The 12,500-nt window shown below is 39.4% G+C and overlaps 2 protein-coding genes across 2 annotated transcripts in view; both read left to right on the top strand.

Moving 5' to 3' along the window:
* LOC125037381 (phosphatidylinositol N-acetylglucosaminyltransferase subunit A-like) overlaps positions 1–3,532 on the top strand; it is a 6,006-nt gene extending 2,474 nt beyond the window's left edge. The window contains exons 5-11 of the mRNA XM_047630488.1: positions 98–213; positions 370–461; positions 777–979; positions 1,137–1,222; positions 2,304–2,490; positions 2,749–2,848; positions 3,088–3,532. Of these exons, the coding sequence (XP_047486444.1) occupies positions 98–213; positions 370–461; positions 777–979; positions 1,137–1,222; positions 2,304–2,490; positions 2,749–2,848; positions 3,088–3,219 (916 nt within the window). The 3' untranslated portion in view covers positions 3,220–3,532. The remainder of the gene's footprint in view (positions 1–97; positions 214–369; positions 462–776; positions 980–1,136; positions 1,223–2,303; positions 2,491–2,748; positions 2,849–3,087) is intronic.
* Positions 3,533–10,305: 6,773 nt separating this feature from the next.
* LOC125037443 (actin-related protein 2-B-like) overlaps positions 10,306–12,500 on the top strand; it is a 27,693-nt gene continuing 25,498 nt past the window's right edge. The window contains exon 1 of the mRNA XM_047630587.1: positions 10,306–10,409. Coding sequence (XP_047486543.1) covers positions 10,306–10,409 — 104 coding nt within the window. The remainder of the gene's footprint in view (positions 10,410–12,500) is intronic.

Genomic DNA, 12,500 nt, shown 5'->3' with positions numbered 1-12,500 from the left:
CATTTACTGAGATGCTAACCCCTTATTTGTACTATAGTCATAACATGCAAATTAATTGTTTATCTGATAAATAGTGAAGACAGATATTCCATTTCAGGAAAGAGAATACAGTTCTGCGAGCTAATGTGGACCAAGAAAAAGTTTCGGTCATTCCCAATGCCCTCGACACTCAGGTTTTCATGCCAGATCCAGACCAGAGACCCAAAGATAAAAGCGAGTATCCTTTTTTCTTTTTCTTGATCTCTCACTTTCTTTATCCCTCTATTCTCACTTTGTCAGTCTTTCTCTCCATCGGGTATTCTCAGATACAATCTGGGTATTCTATTTTATTATGGAAAATCAAAAGTAGAACTTCAATTTTGTTTTCAGTTAATGTGATTGTGATGAGTCGTCTTCAGTACAGAAAAGGAGTGGATCTGCAGCCAGAAATAATAAGACGCATATGTTCCCGGTATCCGCAGGTAAAAGAAAAATGCTTTATCTTACATTCTTAGGTTTGTTTAATAACAAAATATTTCACTTTGCTGTATAATTCTCTGAAGAATGTATTATTTATACAGTGCATATTGCTATGGGACATTATTAATTAAAGTATGCTGAGTATGAAAGATATGTGTTAATTTTTCTCTATTTCCCCCCCCCCCCCCTCTCTCTCTGCCATGTTCTGTTTGTGTATGTCTGTGAATACTTATTTGTAGTTTAAATTTTATTTTTACAAAATAAGAAAGACATTTGCAAGAAAAAATTTTGTAAAGACAAAACTTCCAATCCCTTAGGTGAACTTTATCATTGGTGGGGATGGACCAAAGCGAAGTATACTGGAGGAGGTGCGAGACGAAGTTGGTAGTGACCGTCTGGAACTCCTTGGTGCTGTACCCCATGCCAATGTCCACGGAGTCCTAGTAAAGGGACACATATTCCTGAACACTTCCTTGACCGAGGCCTTTTGCATAGCCATCTGTGAGGCTGTGTGCTCAGGGTGTGAAGAGTAGATCTCTCCTCTTTTTTCTAGGGTCATTAAATAAAGTAGAATAACAATTATGACAGCTTTTAATACTCAAATGCTTATCTTATTCTCATATATTCACCCTCATACCCCTAAAGATAAAAAGACTAACAAATACAAATATCTTTAGGTTGCAGGTAGTGAGCACGAATGTCGGGGGTATTCCCGAAGTTCTCCCATCCCACCTCATTCTCCTTGCTCACCCTAATGTGGACAGTAAGTCATTTTAGTTGACACTTTTAAGATAAGTAGGAAAAATGTTGAGGATCCAATGGCATTAACCCAAAGACGACAGGCATTGTATGTACGTGCCATGCCCACTGTGAGTTACTTGTTTGATTGTTTTTATACATAGATGGCTACACTTGTACTAAGTCACCAGTGAGCCAATTACGAGTACTGCCTGTCTCGCCCGTTTACCCTTTTCTTTGATTTACAAAAATATTTTCTGTTATTTTATTTTGCTGTTACTAATGTTTATAACATTATAGTAATTATAATGTTTTTAATAAAAATAACACCATCGATATTCATAGCACTAGTAAAAAATACATTTTTCCCACCAATTCAAATCAGATAAAGTCACAAGGTCTACTAATTGACTCCTTTGTGGCTAAGCACTAGCAGAGCCATCTATGTGCAGAGACATTTCACAAAAAATATAAAAAATGAGCATAGCATTTTCCCCATTTTTTATTCATTTTCTCTGGCGGTATTGGGTTAAGTTTAAATTAGGCAGTAGGTCTTGGAACTTCTTTATATTTTGCTAAGATCAGTTGATATTGAGATGCAATATTTTACTTTACCAAGACACTGACATCAAGAATGCCTTTTTTTTATTTTTATTTAAAAGGTTTTTGCTTTTAAGTATCATTTGATGACCCAGGAAATCTGTCATTACAAATAGATGTCTTAGATGTAGAATTTGCTTTAGAATTAATAACAAAAATGTAAATGTCAATTTTTTAAAGTGGCCTCTCAAAATCAGGTCAAATAGGTTACAAAAATCTCTTTTTAGTATATGGGAGAAGTCTGAGAATTTGTTATTATATGTGTAATAGTAGTAGTTACGCAATTTTAAGTAATAATAAGCCTTTGAAGTTAATAATTGTTATTTAGTATTTGCTATATTAGTAATTGTTCATATTGTCCTAGATTTTATTTTAGGGTAATGTCGATTAATTCATATGTTGACTAATGTCATACTTACTTTAGTTATGTTTATTTTAACTATGTTTTTTCATGTTGATAAGAAATGGAGTTCATTAGAAACAACTCAAAATCTTACTTCTTGCAGGTTTAACTCAGATTTTAGAGGTAGCCATTCAAAGAGAAATAACCGGGAGAAGAATTAACCCATGGGCAATGCACAGAGAAATGCGCAATTTGTACACGTGGCCAGACGTAGCAAGAAGAACAGAAATTGTTTATGATAAAGTTAGGGGCGAAAAGTCCAGCGCTGATATATATCAACGTATACCAAGGTGATGTATCAAGTTCTTTAAAGAGTTTTTATATAGCTAAGACTTTTGTTTTTGAGTTTCTTAGAGTTTGTTTATTTAGGATAGATTCCTCTTTATTTCTGCACTAATAAAAAACAGTAGTTTCAAAATTAAATAGGAGTATACAAAGATCAGTGAGTAAGTGTGTATGTGATAATTCCTTTGAAATAGGGTAATAAATGCCAACTTAACTAATTGATTTTATAAAGTGGAACACATAATAACATTCTTTCCAAACAGGTATAAAAAATGTGGGTTACTGGCTGGTTGGTTTATGATGTTCCTAGTAACTCTGCAATTCCTGCTTTTGAAGATCTGCGATAGAATCTGGCCTATTGAGGTTGGTGTCTGTGATTTTACATTTTATACTCATTCATACATACATTCATTCACTCATTATCTCATACTTTGCCCTCCTTTAAGGTTTAGCAATCATTACTCTCATAATCCCTGCAAGACACGAGTGGGGTCTTACAGCTTATTCCAGTAAATCAAATTTGTACGTAGTCAGGTTTGTGCTGCCGCTGTACCAACAGTGTAGAGCGGTTTTGCAATTCAGCAACCTCTTTAATTTTGCAGGACATTGACATCGCACCCGACTATCCCGAGGGCAATGCTGAGTGGTCCTATGGGGAAGTAGACTTAAACTCGAGAAGACATACGAACTCTATTTTCGTCAACGGAGCTCCGAGGATCTCAAAACACTGTTAAATCCACCCAGCTGCAAGACGAATAATTCCGTTAGCTAAAGGAAGTGACTTACGTGTATCTTTCCTTTTGTACGAGGGTTAGGTTTTGCGTGTTGTGTGTATATATATATAAGCATGTCACTGATGTAAATTTGATACAGATGTTGTGTATTTTATATAAAATTTTATTAAAAGAAAAATATGAAATGAAAAATGGTGTTTTCTTTGTCATTTACAAGTTTTCAAGTTAAATATCATTCAATAATATGTTTTGAAAAATGCCCAGTTATTATGTATTTTTTTTCCATCAGCAACAATAAACCCAAAGATTAAAAGTTATGTATATTTCCTTAATTTCCAATATATTCAGTCCTCTTAATATCCTATGTTAAGAAAATCTCAAATCTATTTTCTCGGAATTAACATTTTCCAAAACATTAATGGACGGCAACTGCAAAAACGTGTTCATATCCTAATGTAGTGGCTTGAAGATTATCAACTATCTCAAGTTTGTCATTTTAATCATTATTTTTATTTTACTCATATCAAAGGTCTTAATTAAATTTCCAAATCGCTGAAGTATGTTAATAAAAGAATTTCATTTTTTTTTTTTTTTTTTTTAATTGCAGTGTGTTTATGAATATCTGACATGCATGTGCCTAGCCATGATATTAATAATATTCTTCATCTTAAGGAAACTATTTCATAATTTTGATACAATAGACATGTTTTAATTAATTGAAATAAATGAAATTTCGAACACATTCGTGCACGCGCGCACACGCACAAAACAAGACAAACAAACAAAACGACAAAAACAAACAACCAGACAAAGAAAAACAAAAAAGCAAACAACCCCCTTCACCCTCACCTCCAGCGTAGATACAGAAAAATCCGTAAAAAATCCTGCAGTTCGAGTGGACGTCGATTCGAATCCATCGCTTCGGACTTGGGTGTCGAGATATCGCCTGGCGTGTCGAACTTCCTAGCTGAAGAGGTGTTCCAGGGATGACTGATCCTTTGAGTGCGGTGAGTCTGTTGTGGATTGTGGGGGAGGGAGTGGGTTTTGGGAGGGTTGTGGAGTTAGGTGTGGGAGGGAGTAAGGTGAGTTATGGGTAGGTGTGGGAGAGGAAGTGGGTTGTGGGAGGGAGTGGGTGGGAGAGGGAGTGAGTTGTGGGAAGGTTCTGGAGTTAGGTGGAGGAGGGAGTGGGAGTGGGTTATGGGAGGGAGTAGGGTGGGTTGTGGGAAGGAGTGGGAGTGGGTGGGAGAAGGGAAGGGAGTGGGTTGTGGGAGGGAGTGGGTTGTGGGAGGGAGTGGGAGTGGGGTGGGTTGTGGGAAGGAGAAGGGGAGGGGGTGGGAGGGAGTGGGAGTGGGGTGGGTTGTGGAAAGGGGTGGGAGGGAGTGGGAGTGGGGTGGGTTGGGGGAAGGAGAAGGAGAGGGAGTGGGTTGTGGGAGGGAGTGGGAGTGGGATGGGTTGTGGAAAGGAGAAGGGGAGGGAGTGGGTTGTGGGAGGGAGTAGGGTGGTTGTGGGAGGGAGTAGGGTGGTTGTGGAAGGGTTGTGGAGTAAGGTATGGGATGTGTTGTGGGGTTTGGAAGTTGTATGGGAGAGGGGAGTGGGGTTGGGAGGGGACAAAGGGAGGAAAGAGGTGGGTAGAGGAGAGTAGGGGAGGGAAGGAGGGGGTGGAAGGAAGAAGAGAGAAAGGGGGGAGGGGGAGAGAAAGAGAACATGGATATACAAATACGTATACGTCATACTTGCATGTGCGCTTACACACACACACACACACACACACACACACACACACACACACACACACACACACACACACACACACACACACACACACATGGCGAGGCTGGTATGACTGAAAATCTTTTCGGACCCTATATGCAAAGGGCAGCTCTTTGTCTATTATAAGAAAGTGGGAAGTTGCGTGTATGACTTTTAGGCTCGTTTGTGTTTATTGACATACACTAAGATTTTAAAATTCATCATGCGTTTGAAACTTCCAAAGTTTCCCAGTCCATCTTAAACTTTGAAATTCTACATTCATTAAAATTCCGAAATTCTCTATTTATTTAACTCGTTCAAAATGTATAATTTATATAATAAAACTCAAATTCTACTTTCATCTAATATTCCAAAATATTCAGCGGGAAAAAACAAATTTCTAATTCATATAACGGTTAGAATTCATAATTTAACCAAAAAGAAAAGCATAACAAAAAACAAGACAAATTAATAATTAAAATCAACTTACATATTCCTTATGCCTTTAAAACCTTCAAAATTCTTCAAACGCTTAAAACTTCCAAAATTCCTCCTTCATGTACTCCCCCTCTCCACCGCCCAAGAAAATAAAAACTGATAAAAACTCAATAAATGAAAAAAAATAAAGAAAGAAAAAAAATATAAAAGCAGAATTAAAGAGAGAGAAAGAAATATAAAATAAACTCCCCACAAAACAAACACAGTACACACACTCATTCAACATAACACTCACATCATTCTACAAGACATCAATAGTGTTCAGCATATGATTCTTATCGATAAACACCGCCGTATTCCCCACCGCTATGTTGAACAGGATCAGGTTGTGGTTGACGCCCCATTTGTTTCGTCAGGCGCTGGAGGTGCGTCTCTGGAGGTGATTCCTGTAGGGGGACTTACATAAATTAGAAGGAACGGGGGTGGAGGAAGATGTAGAAAACGGGAAAGGTGTAGGTGTGGAAATGGGAATATATAGAAAACGGGAAAGGGGTAGTTGTGGAAATGGGAAGATATAGAAAACGGGAAAGGTGTAGGTGTGGAAATGGGAAGATATAGAAAACGGGAAAGGTGTAGGTGTGGAAATGGGAAGATATAGAAAACGGGAAAGGTGTGGGTGTGGAAATGGGAGATATAGAAAACGGGAAAGGTGTAGGTGTGAAAATGGGAGATTGAATACGATGGTAGGGTATAATTATGGAAAATGTATGGAGGTTATAAAGCAAATGGTGTTGTTAAATGATAATGATATTAGTGGTACTGACAATATTTTAAAAATCACGTGAAAATGCAAATTATGATGATGATGATAAAGATAATAATAACAATGATGATGCAAAAAATAAGAACTATAATGACGAACATATACAGAGAAAAATAAAACAGAAAAGAGCTATTGTTTTACTGTGAAAATGCAATTGAGAAATAAATGAACGATTTGAAAAGCATTACACCTTCACTTTAAAGGTCCAAGGCACAAGATAGCGTCTAGGTTTCACTAATGTACAGTAAAACTAACGCTATCAGGGCCTTAAAGACACGTAGCTTGGTCCTTCTGCACGAGAACCGGCATCTCCAAATACTCTTGTCGACCCCTGCTGCCAGGCCAATCCGTCTACTGACTTCCTCTTGAATCTTGGTCTTGGTCCAGGAGATTTCTAGCCCAGGGTCTTTGCTTCATTGCTCTATGCATCAAGAGCCAGCACTAGGGTTTCCAGAGACTCAAATAGAATAGCAATATCGTCAGCAAAGTCAAGGTCGGTAACATTAATATTGCCCAGAGTTACTCCACAGTGACTTTGGACAGTAGTTCTACCCAGTAAACAGTCCATGCAAGTGTTGAAAAGTGTTGTTGCAAGAACACACCCTTGATTCACTTCTGAACTAACAGGGAAGGAGCTCGACAGGCCCCCACCACACTTTACAGTACTTTCAGTACCAGTTTACAGGGTTGCTATTAATCCAATAATCCTTGTTGGAATTCCTCGCCTTCTTGAGATCGATGTAGGCTGCAAGCAGCCTAAGCCCAAACTCACGTTGGCGCTCTACAATGACTCAAAGCGCCAGAATACGGTCTATTGTGGATATACCAGGAGTGAATCTAGATTGCTCTGGCCTCTGGTACCTCAGCGGGTGGTCTCTGGTACGTCTCAGAAGGGTGTGAGCGAGAACTTTGCCCGGTATACTGAGCAGTGTAATACCTCGGTGACTGTAGTCCCACCGAGCTCCTTTCCCCTTCCAGAGAGGGATGGCCACACCTCTCAGCAGGTCAGGGGGAATGATACCAGTCTGCCAGATGGCAGACAGGACAACATGCAAGCCCTTCGCCATAAGTTCTCCAGCAGCCTTTAACAGTTCAGCTGGGATGTCGTAGATGCTCGCGGCTTTACCACTCTTCACCTTGGAGATTGCCCCCCCCCCCCCCTGACTTCAGTCTGGGAGGGTGGGTCCGGCAAAGGAATTTTGACACTACCCGCATCCAAGTTAATTGTTGGTGGATCAACATAGTACCACTGCTCAAAATACTCAGCCCAATGCCCCCGTACCCCAACAGGATGTGAGATGATCTGGCTACTTGCTGAGCACTCTGCAGTCGTCTGCGAGGAGGGCTTGGAGCTCAGTTTTCCCAGGGATTGGTAGGCAGGTCTAAGGTTATTTACTAGGAAATAGCTCTCGACCTCCTCTGCAAGATTCCTGACAAGTTGTTCCTTGTTCCCTCTCAGCAGTGACTTTGAGGCTTCCAGTGGCTTCTGTGGCTTCCACTTGCGAGATGAAATTCTGTCCTCCTCATAAGAAAAATCGTAACAATAACAACACTTAACAATAATCATAACAATAACAACATTTAACAATAACCATAACAATTGTGATAATAACTATAAAAACATAACAGCAACAATAACAACAAAACCTACCTTAACAGCGGTATTTACAAAGGTCCCAGGCGGAACTTATGTCTGAATGTCAATTTCCACGAGTTCGGACAAGCTGTCGAAGGGAAGGTCGAGACGCGGGAGAATTAGCATGGCCTTGAGGTTCGAACGATAGACGCTGTTCACGACAAGCAACATCAGCAACCATATACCGGCTAACAGCTGTACCGACGTGCCCTGTGGTTGCCATGTTATTGCTGGCGAGGGAAATAGGGTGAGTTGGTGGTATGTTTCTTTTTTTGAGAGGGTTGTCCCTGTCTGTTTGATTTTCTTTTGTTTTAAGGCGATTGGAGGGGGGGGGTATTATTGTGTTAATTTATATTATTTCTTTTGTTTTTTTCTGTGTCTCCTTATCTCTTTTTTTCTTTATTGCTCTCTCTCTCTCTCTCTCTCTCTCTCTCTCTCTCTCTCTCTCTCTCTCTCTCTCTCTCTCTCTCTCTCATTCTCTCTCTCTCTCTCTCTCTCTCTCTCTCTCTCTCTCTCTCTCTCTCTTCTCTCTTCTCTCTCTCTCTCTCTCTCTCTCTCTCTCTCTCCTCCTCTCTCTCTCCTCTCTCTCTCTCTCTCTCTCTCTCTCTCTCTCCTTCTCTCTCTCTCTCTATACTCTCTCTCTCTCTCTATCTCTCTCTCTCTCTCTCTCTTCTCTACTCCTCTCTCCTCTCTTTCTCTACTTCTACTCTCTCCTCTCTCTCTTCTCTCTCTCTCTCTCCCTCTCTCTCTCTATATCTCTCTCCCTCTCTCTCATTCCTCTCTCTCTCTCTCTCTCTCCTTCTCTCTCTCTCTGCTCTATCTCTCTCCTCTCTCTCTCCATTTCTACTCTCTCTCTCTCTCTCTCTCTCTCTCTCTCTCTCTCCTCTCTCTCTCTCTCTCTCCCTCTCTCTCTAATTCTCTCTCTATTCTCTCCTCTCTCATTCTCCCTCTCTCTCTCTCCCTCTCTCTCTAATTCTCTCTCCTCTCTCTCTCTCTCTCTAATTATCTCTCTCTCTCTCTCTCTCTCTCTCTCTCTCCCTCTCTCCTCTCCCCTCTCTTCTCTCTTCTCTTTCACCCTTCCTCTCCCTCACCCCCATCCTTCCTCTTATCCTCCTCCTCCCTTTCACCTCCCTCCCACCCTCCCATCGTCTCCTTCCCTCACCCTCTCTCCCTCCGTCACCCTCCCTCTCCTTCTTCCTCTCCCTCTCCCACCCCCTTCTCACCCTCAACCTTCCTCTCACCCTAACCCTCTCCCTTTCCCTCCCCCTTCCCCTCTCTCAGTCTTCTTCTTCCTACCTCTTCCCCTCCCCCTCCCTCCTTCCCTTCGTTTCCATTTCCCTCTACCTACCTCTCGCCTTCACCCTCCCTCTCACCCTCCCTTTCAATAAGCACCTCTGCCATCAGATATCAGTGAGAGAGAGTGGTAAGCAGTGCTCAAGAAACTCTCTCTCGGTTGATATCTTGTGACAGCGGTGCTCCCAGCCTCTCTCACTGACATCTGACGGCAGCGGTGATCAAGAACCTCACAACGCCAACGCTAATTCGCCTACTACTATGCTCCTCGCCGGCGTCTGTTGCTGATCTACGCTATCTGCCGACAAGGTACTCCTGTCGAAGTGCCTCCTCGCCTTCCTGAACACCCAGCCATTGCTACCAAGTCCTTTTCTGATTCATCCCTACCCGCATCATATCTGTCCTACTACTTCGTTGCTGACAGCTCACGCCTGTGCTACCCTCCTGACGAAGACGCTGAAGATACACCCTCGTACTCTACGCCGCCACACTCGCCAACTCTTCGCGAACCCTCGTCAACACGGCCAGGATGTCGTCCTTCTACTCAGCACCACAATACTTCCTCGATACTATGAAAAGTAAGTGTGCCTATTAGTGCCAGACTAAGTATTGCCCTCCCTGTACCCACCTACACCTTACATACGAGTTGCCTTTTTTAAAATTCAAAGCACACGCCACTCAACGAGCACACACTACTAACAACAGGCGAAGTCATACACTGAAATCAGACCTAAGTGACACGCCCTCAACTTACACCTCAGTGCCCAGCCCTAACCATTCCGTAATTGATGTATTGTGTTATTAGTATTTTTCTGTCTATTAGCCTTTTCGTCTTCACTTTTTTTTCAGAGCAAATAATTACGTGCCAAATTATTCAATTGTTGTTATATTCGCTTGTTTATTGAGCGAACCTCCACCACACCGCCACTCTGGCACGCGACAACCCTAGCGACCATCGGATCACCAGGAACCATATGTATCCCTGTCGCTATTGTAGTGTTTCAAGCGTGACGTTATACACCTCTGTCCCCATCAGATGCCCTGCCCATTTTCTCTTTTTAGCACTTCTACGACGTAAGTAAGCATCCGCCCTCGAAGGGAGCCATCACATAAAAGGGCACAACTCGTCAGAAGAAGGGGGAGAGACATGACAGAGGCCAAGCCACACAGTGTCCAGCTCCACCACTTCGCCCTCGACCCCGGGGGCACAAAGACAGCTGCTGGGGACAGAGGTCTGAAACGTATCACCCGGTCTTGCTATGTATTGTTTATGAAACCCCCTCCCTCCTCTCCTTCCCTATTTTCTTTCACCCTCCCTCCCTCACCCTCACCACACAGCGTCCCGAGGTAAGTGAACGCTCTCATTTAAGACCGTTGTCTTTCTGTCAAAAAAAATAATGATAATTATGATAATGATGATGATGGTGGTGATAATGACAATAATGATGATGATAATAATAATGGTAATAATGAGGATGAGGATGATAATAATAATGTGTTTGTGTATATATATATATATATATATATATATATATATATATATATACAAGTATGTATGTATGTATATGTATATATAGGCACACACACACACACACAGACACACACACACACACACACACACATACACACACACACACACACATATATATATATATATATATATATATATATAATTTTACATATATATATATATATAATTTTACTTTCTCATCATTTTAATCTATTTTATTGTCCTATCATTTTCATTAAACTATCATTAAACTATCATCGTTAAACAATTTCACAATCCTAAGACTGTTATTAGATTCACTATCATATTGCTATCAATTTCACTAGCCTGTTTTTATTACTGATCTCACTATCCTATTTTCATAATTAATTTTAGTATCTTATTTTCATAATTAATTTCACAATGCATATATATATATATATATATATAGGCTATACATACATATACATACATGCATACATACATACATACATACATACATACATACATACATACATACATACACACACACACACACACACACACACACACACACACACACACACACACACACACACACACACATACACACATGAACAAACCGACAGACAAGCGAATAATAGGAATACCTAGGCTGTGAAACATGGAAACTAGTTAATACATACACAGATAATTCATATGTATACACAGAAATATACCAATCCCGATACATATCACAAATATAGGTGTACATAGGTGTACATTCACAGACACAAACATGGGTAAATACAGCTCTATATACACAGAGATTAATATAGATACAGACAAACAGAAAAAAAAAAAATATATAGAAATAAACACACATATAATCTAATACATAACATATAAATGCAAAGGTAAAGAAACTTAAGCATTTTTATAATAGTAAAAGAAATGTTAACCCTAAAGAGAGATTTGATTTTTGCAAATATTATTCTTATAACAATCCCTAAATAAAAGCTACATTTTAACGGCGAAAATAGGTTTGATTCGAAAAACTGATTTAACAGTAGAATTATAATTGATGAAATATTACCATTATATGTTATATAAAAATGATCATTAGCATGTGAAGTGTGCATTTGCAAAATCATTTTCGTGTCATACAGAAAAAAAAAAATAGATATTTAAGAATCTACCTGAACTGGCTAATGAGAGAAGATAGATACATATATAGAGAGAGATATAAAAAGACAGATAGAGAGAGAACGATAGATAGAGAGACTTATAGAGAGAGAGGAGAAAAAAAAAAAATTAAACCAGAAAAAAATAGTGAAAATAGGATAGTGAAATTAATTATGAAAATAAGATAGTGAAATTGATTATGAAAAGAGCATAGTGAAATTAATTATGAAAATAAGATACTGAAATTAATTATGAAAATAGGATAGTGATTTCAGTGATAAAAACAGGCTAGTGAATTTGATAGCAATAGGATAGTGAAGCTAGTAACAGTTTCAGGATTGTGAAATTGTTTAACGATGATAAGAAATTAATGATAATGATAGGACAATAAAATTTAGACTTTAATGATGAGAAAGTAAAATTAATGACAATGGATAGTAAAAATTTGTGATAGGAATAAGATACCGATAATAATAACAACTATAATAATAGTAAGATAATTTCGGGCAAACGTTGATTATATCAAATTCAGTTCTACGTTATAATGTTAATAAGAAGATTATGATGATAGTGATCATAACTGCAATAATAACAAGGATGGTGATCATTATACTTTGAAAAAATAGTTATAATGGTAATGAAGATGATGATGATGATGATAGTGATGACAATTATAATAATTTGCGATAATGATAATGATAAAGACACTA

The sequence above is a fragment of the Penaeus chinensis genome, chromosome 23, assembly GCF_019202785.1.
Source record: "Penaeus chinensis breed Huanghai No. 1 chromosome 23, ASM1920278v2, whole genome shotgun sequence".
Taxonomy (NCBI): domain Eukaryota; kingdom Metazoa; phylum Arthropoda; class Malacostraca; order Decapoda; family Penaeidae; genus Penaeus; species Penaeus chinensis.
Note: the sequence above shows the minus strand (reverse complement) of the source record. Positions and strands in the feature narration are given on the sequence as shown.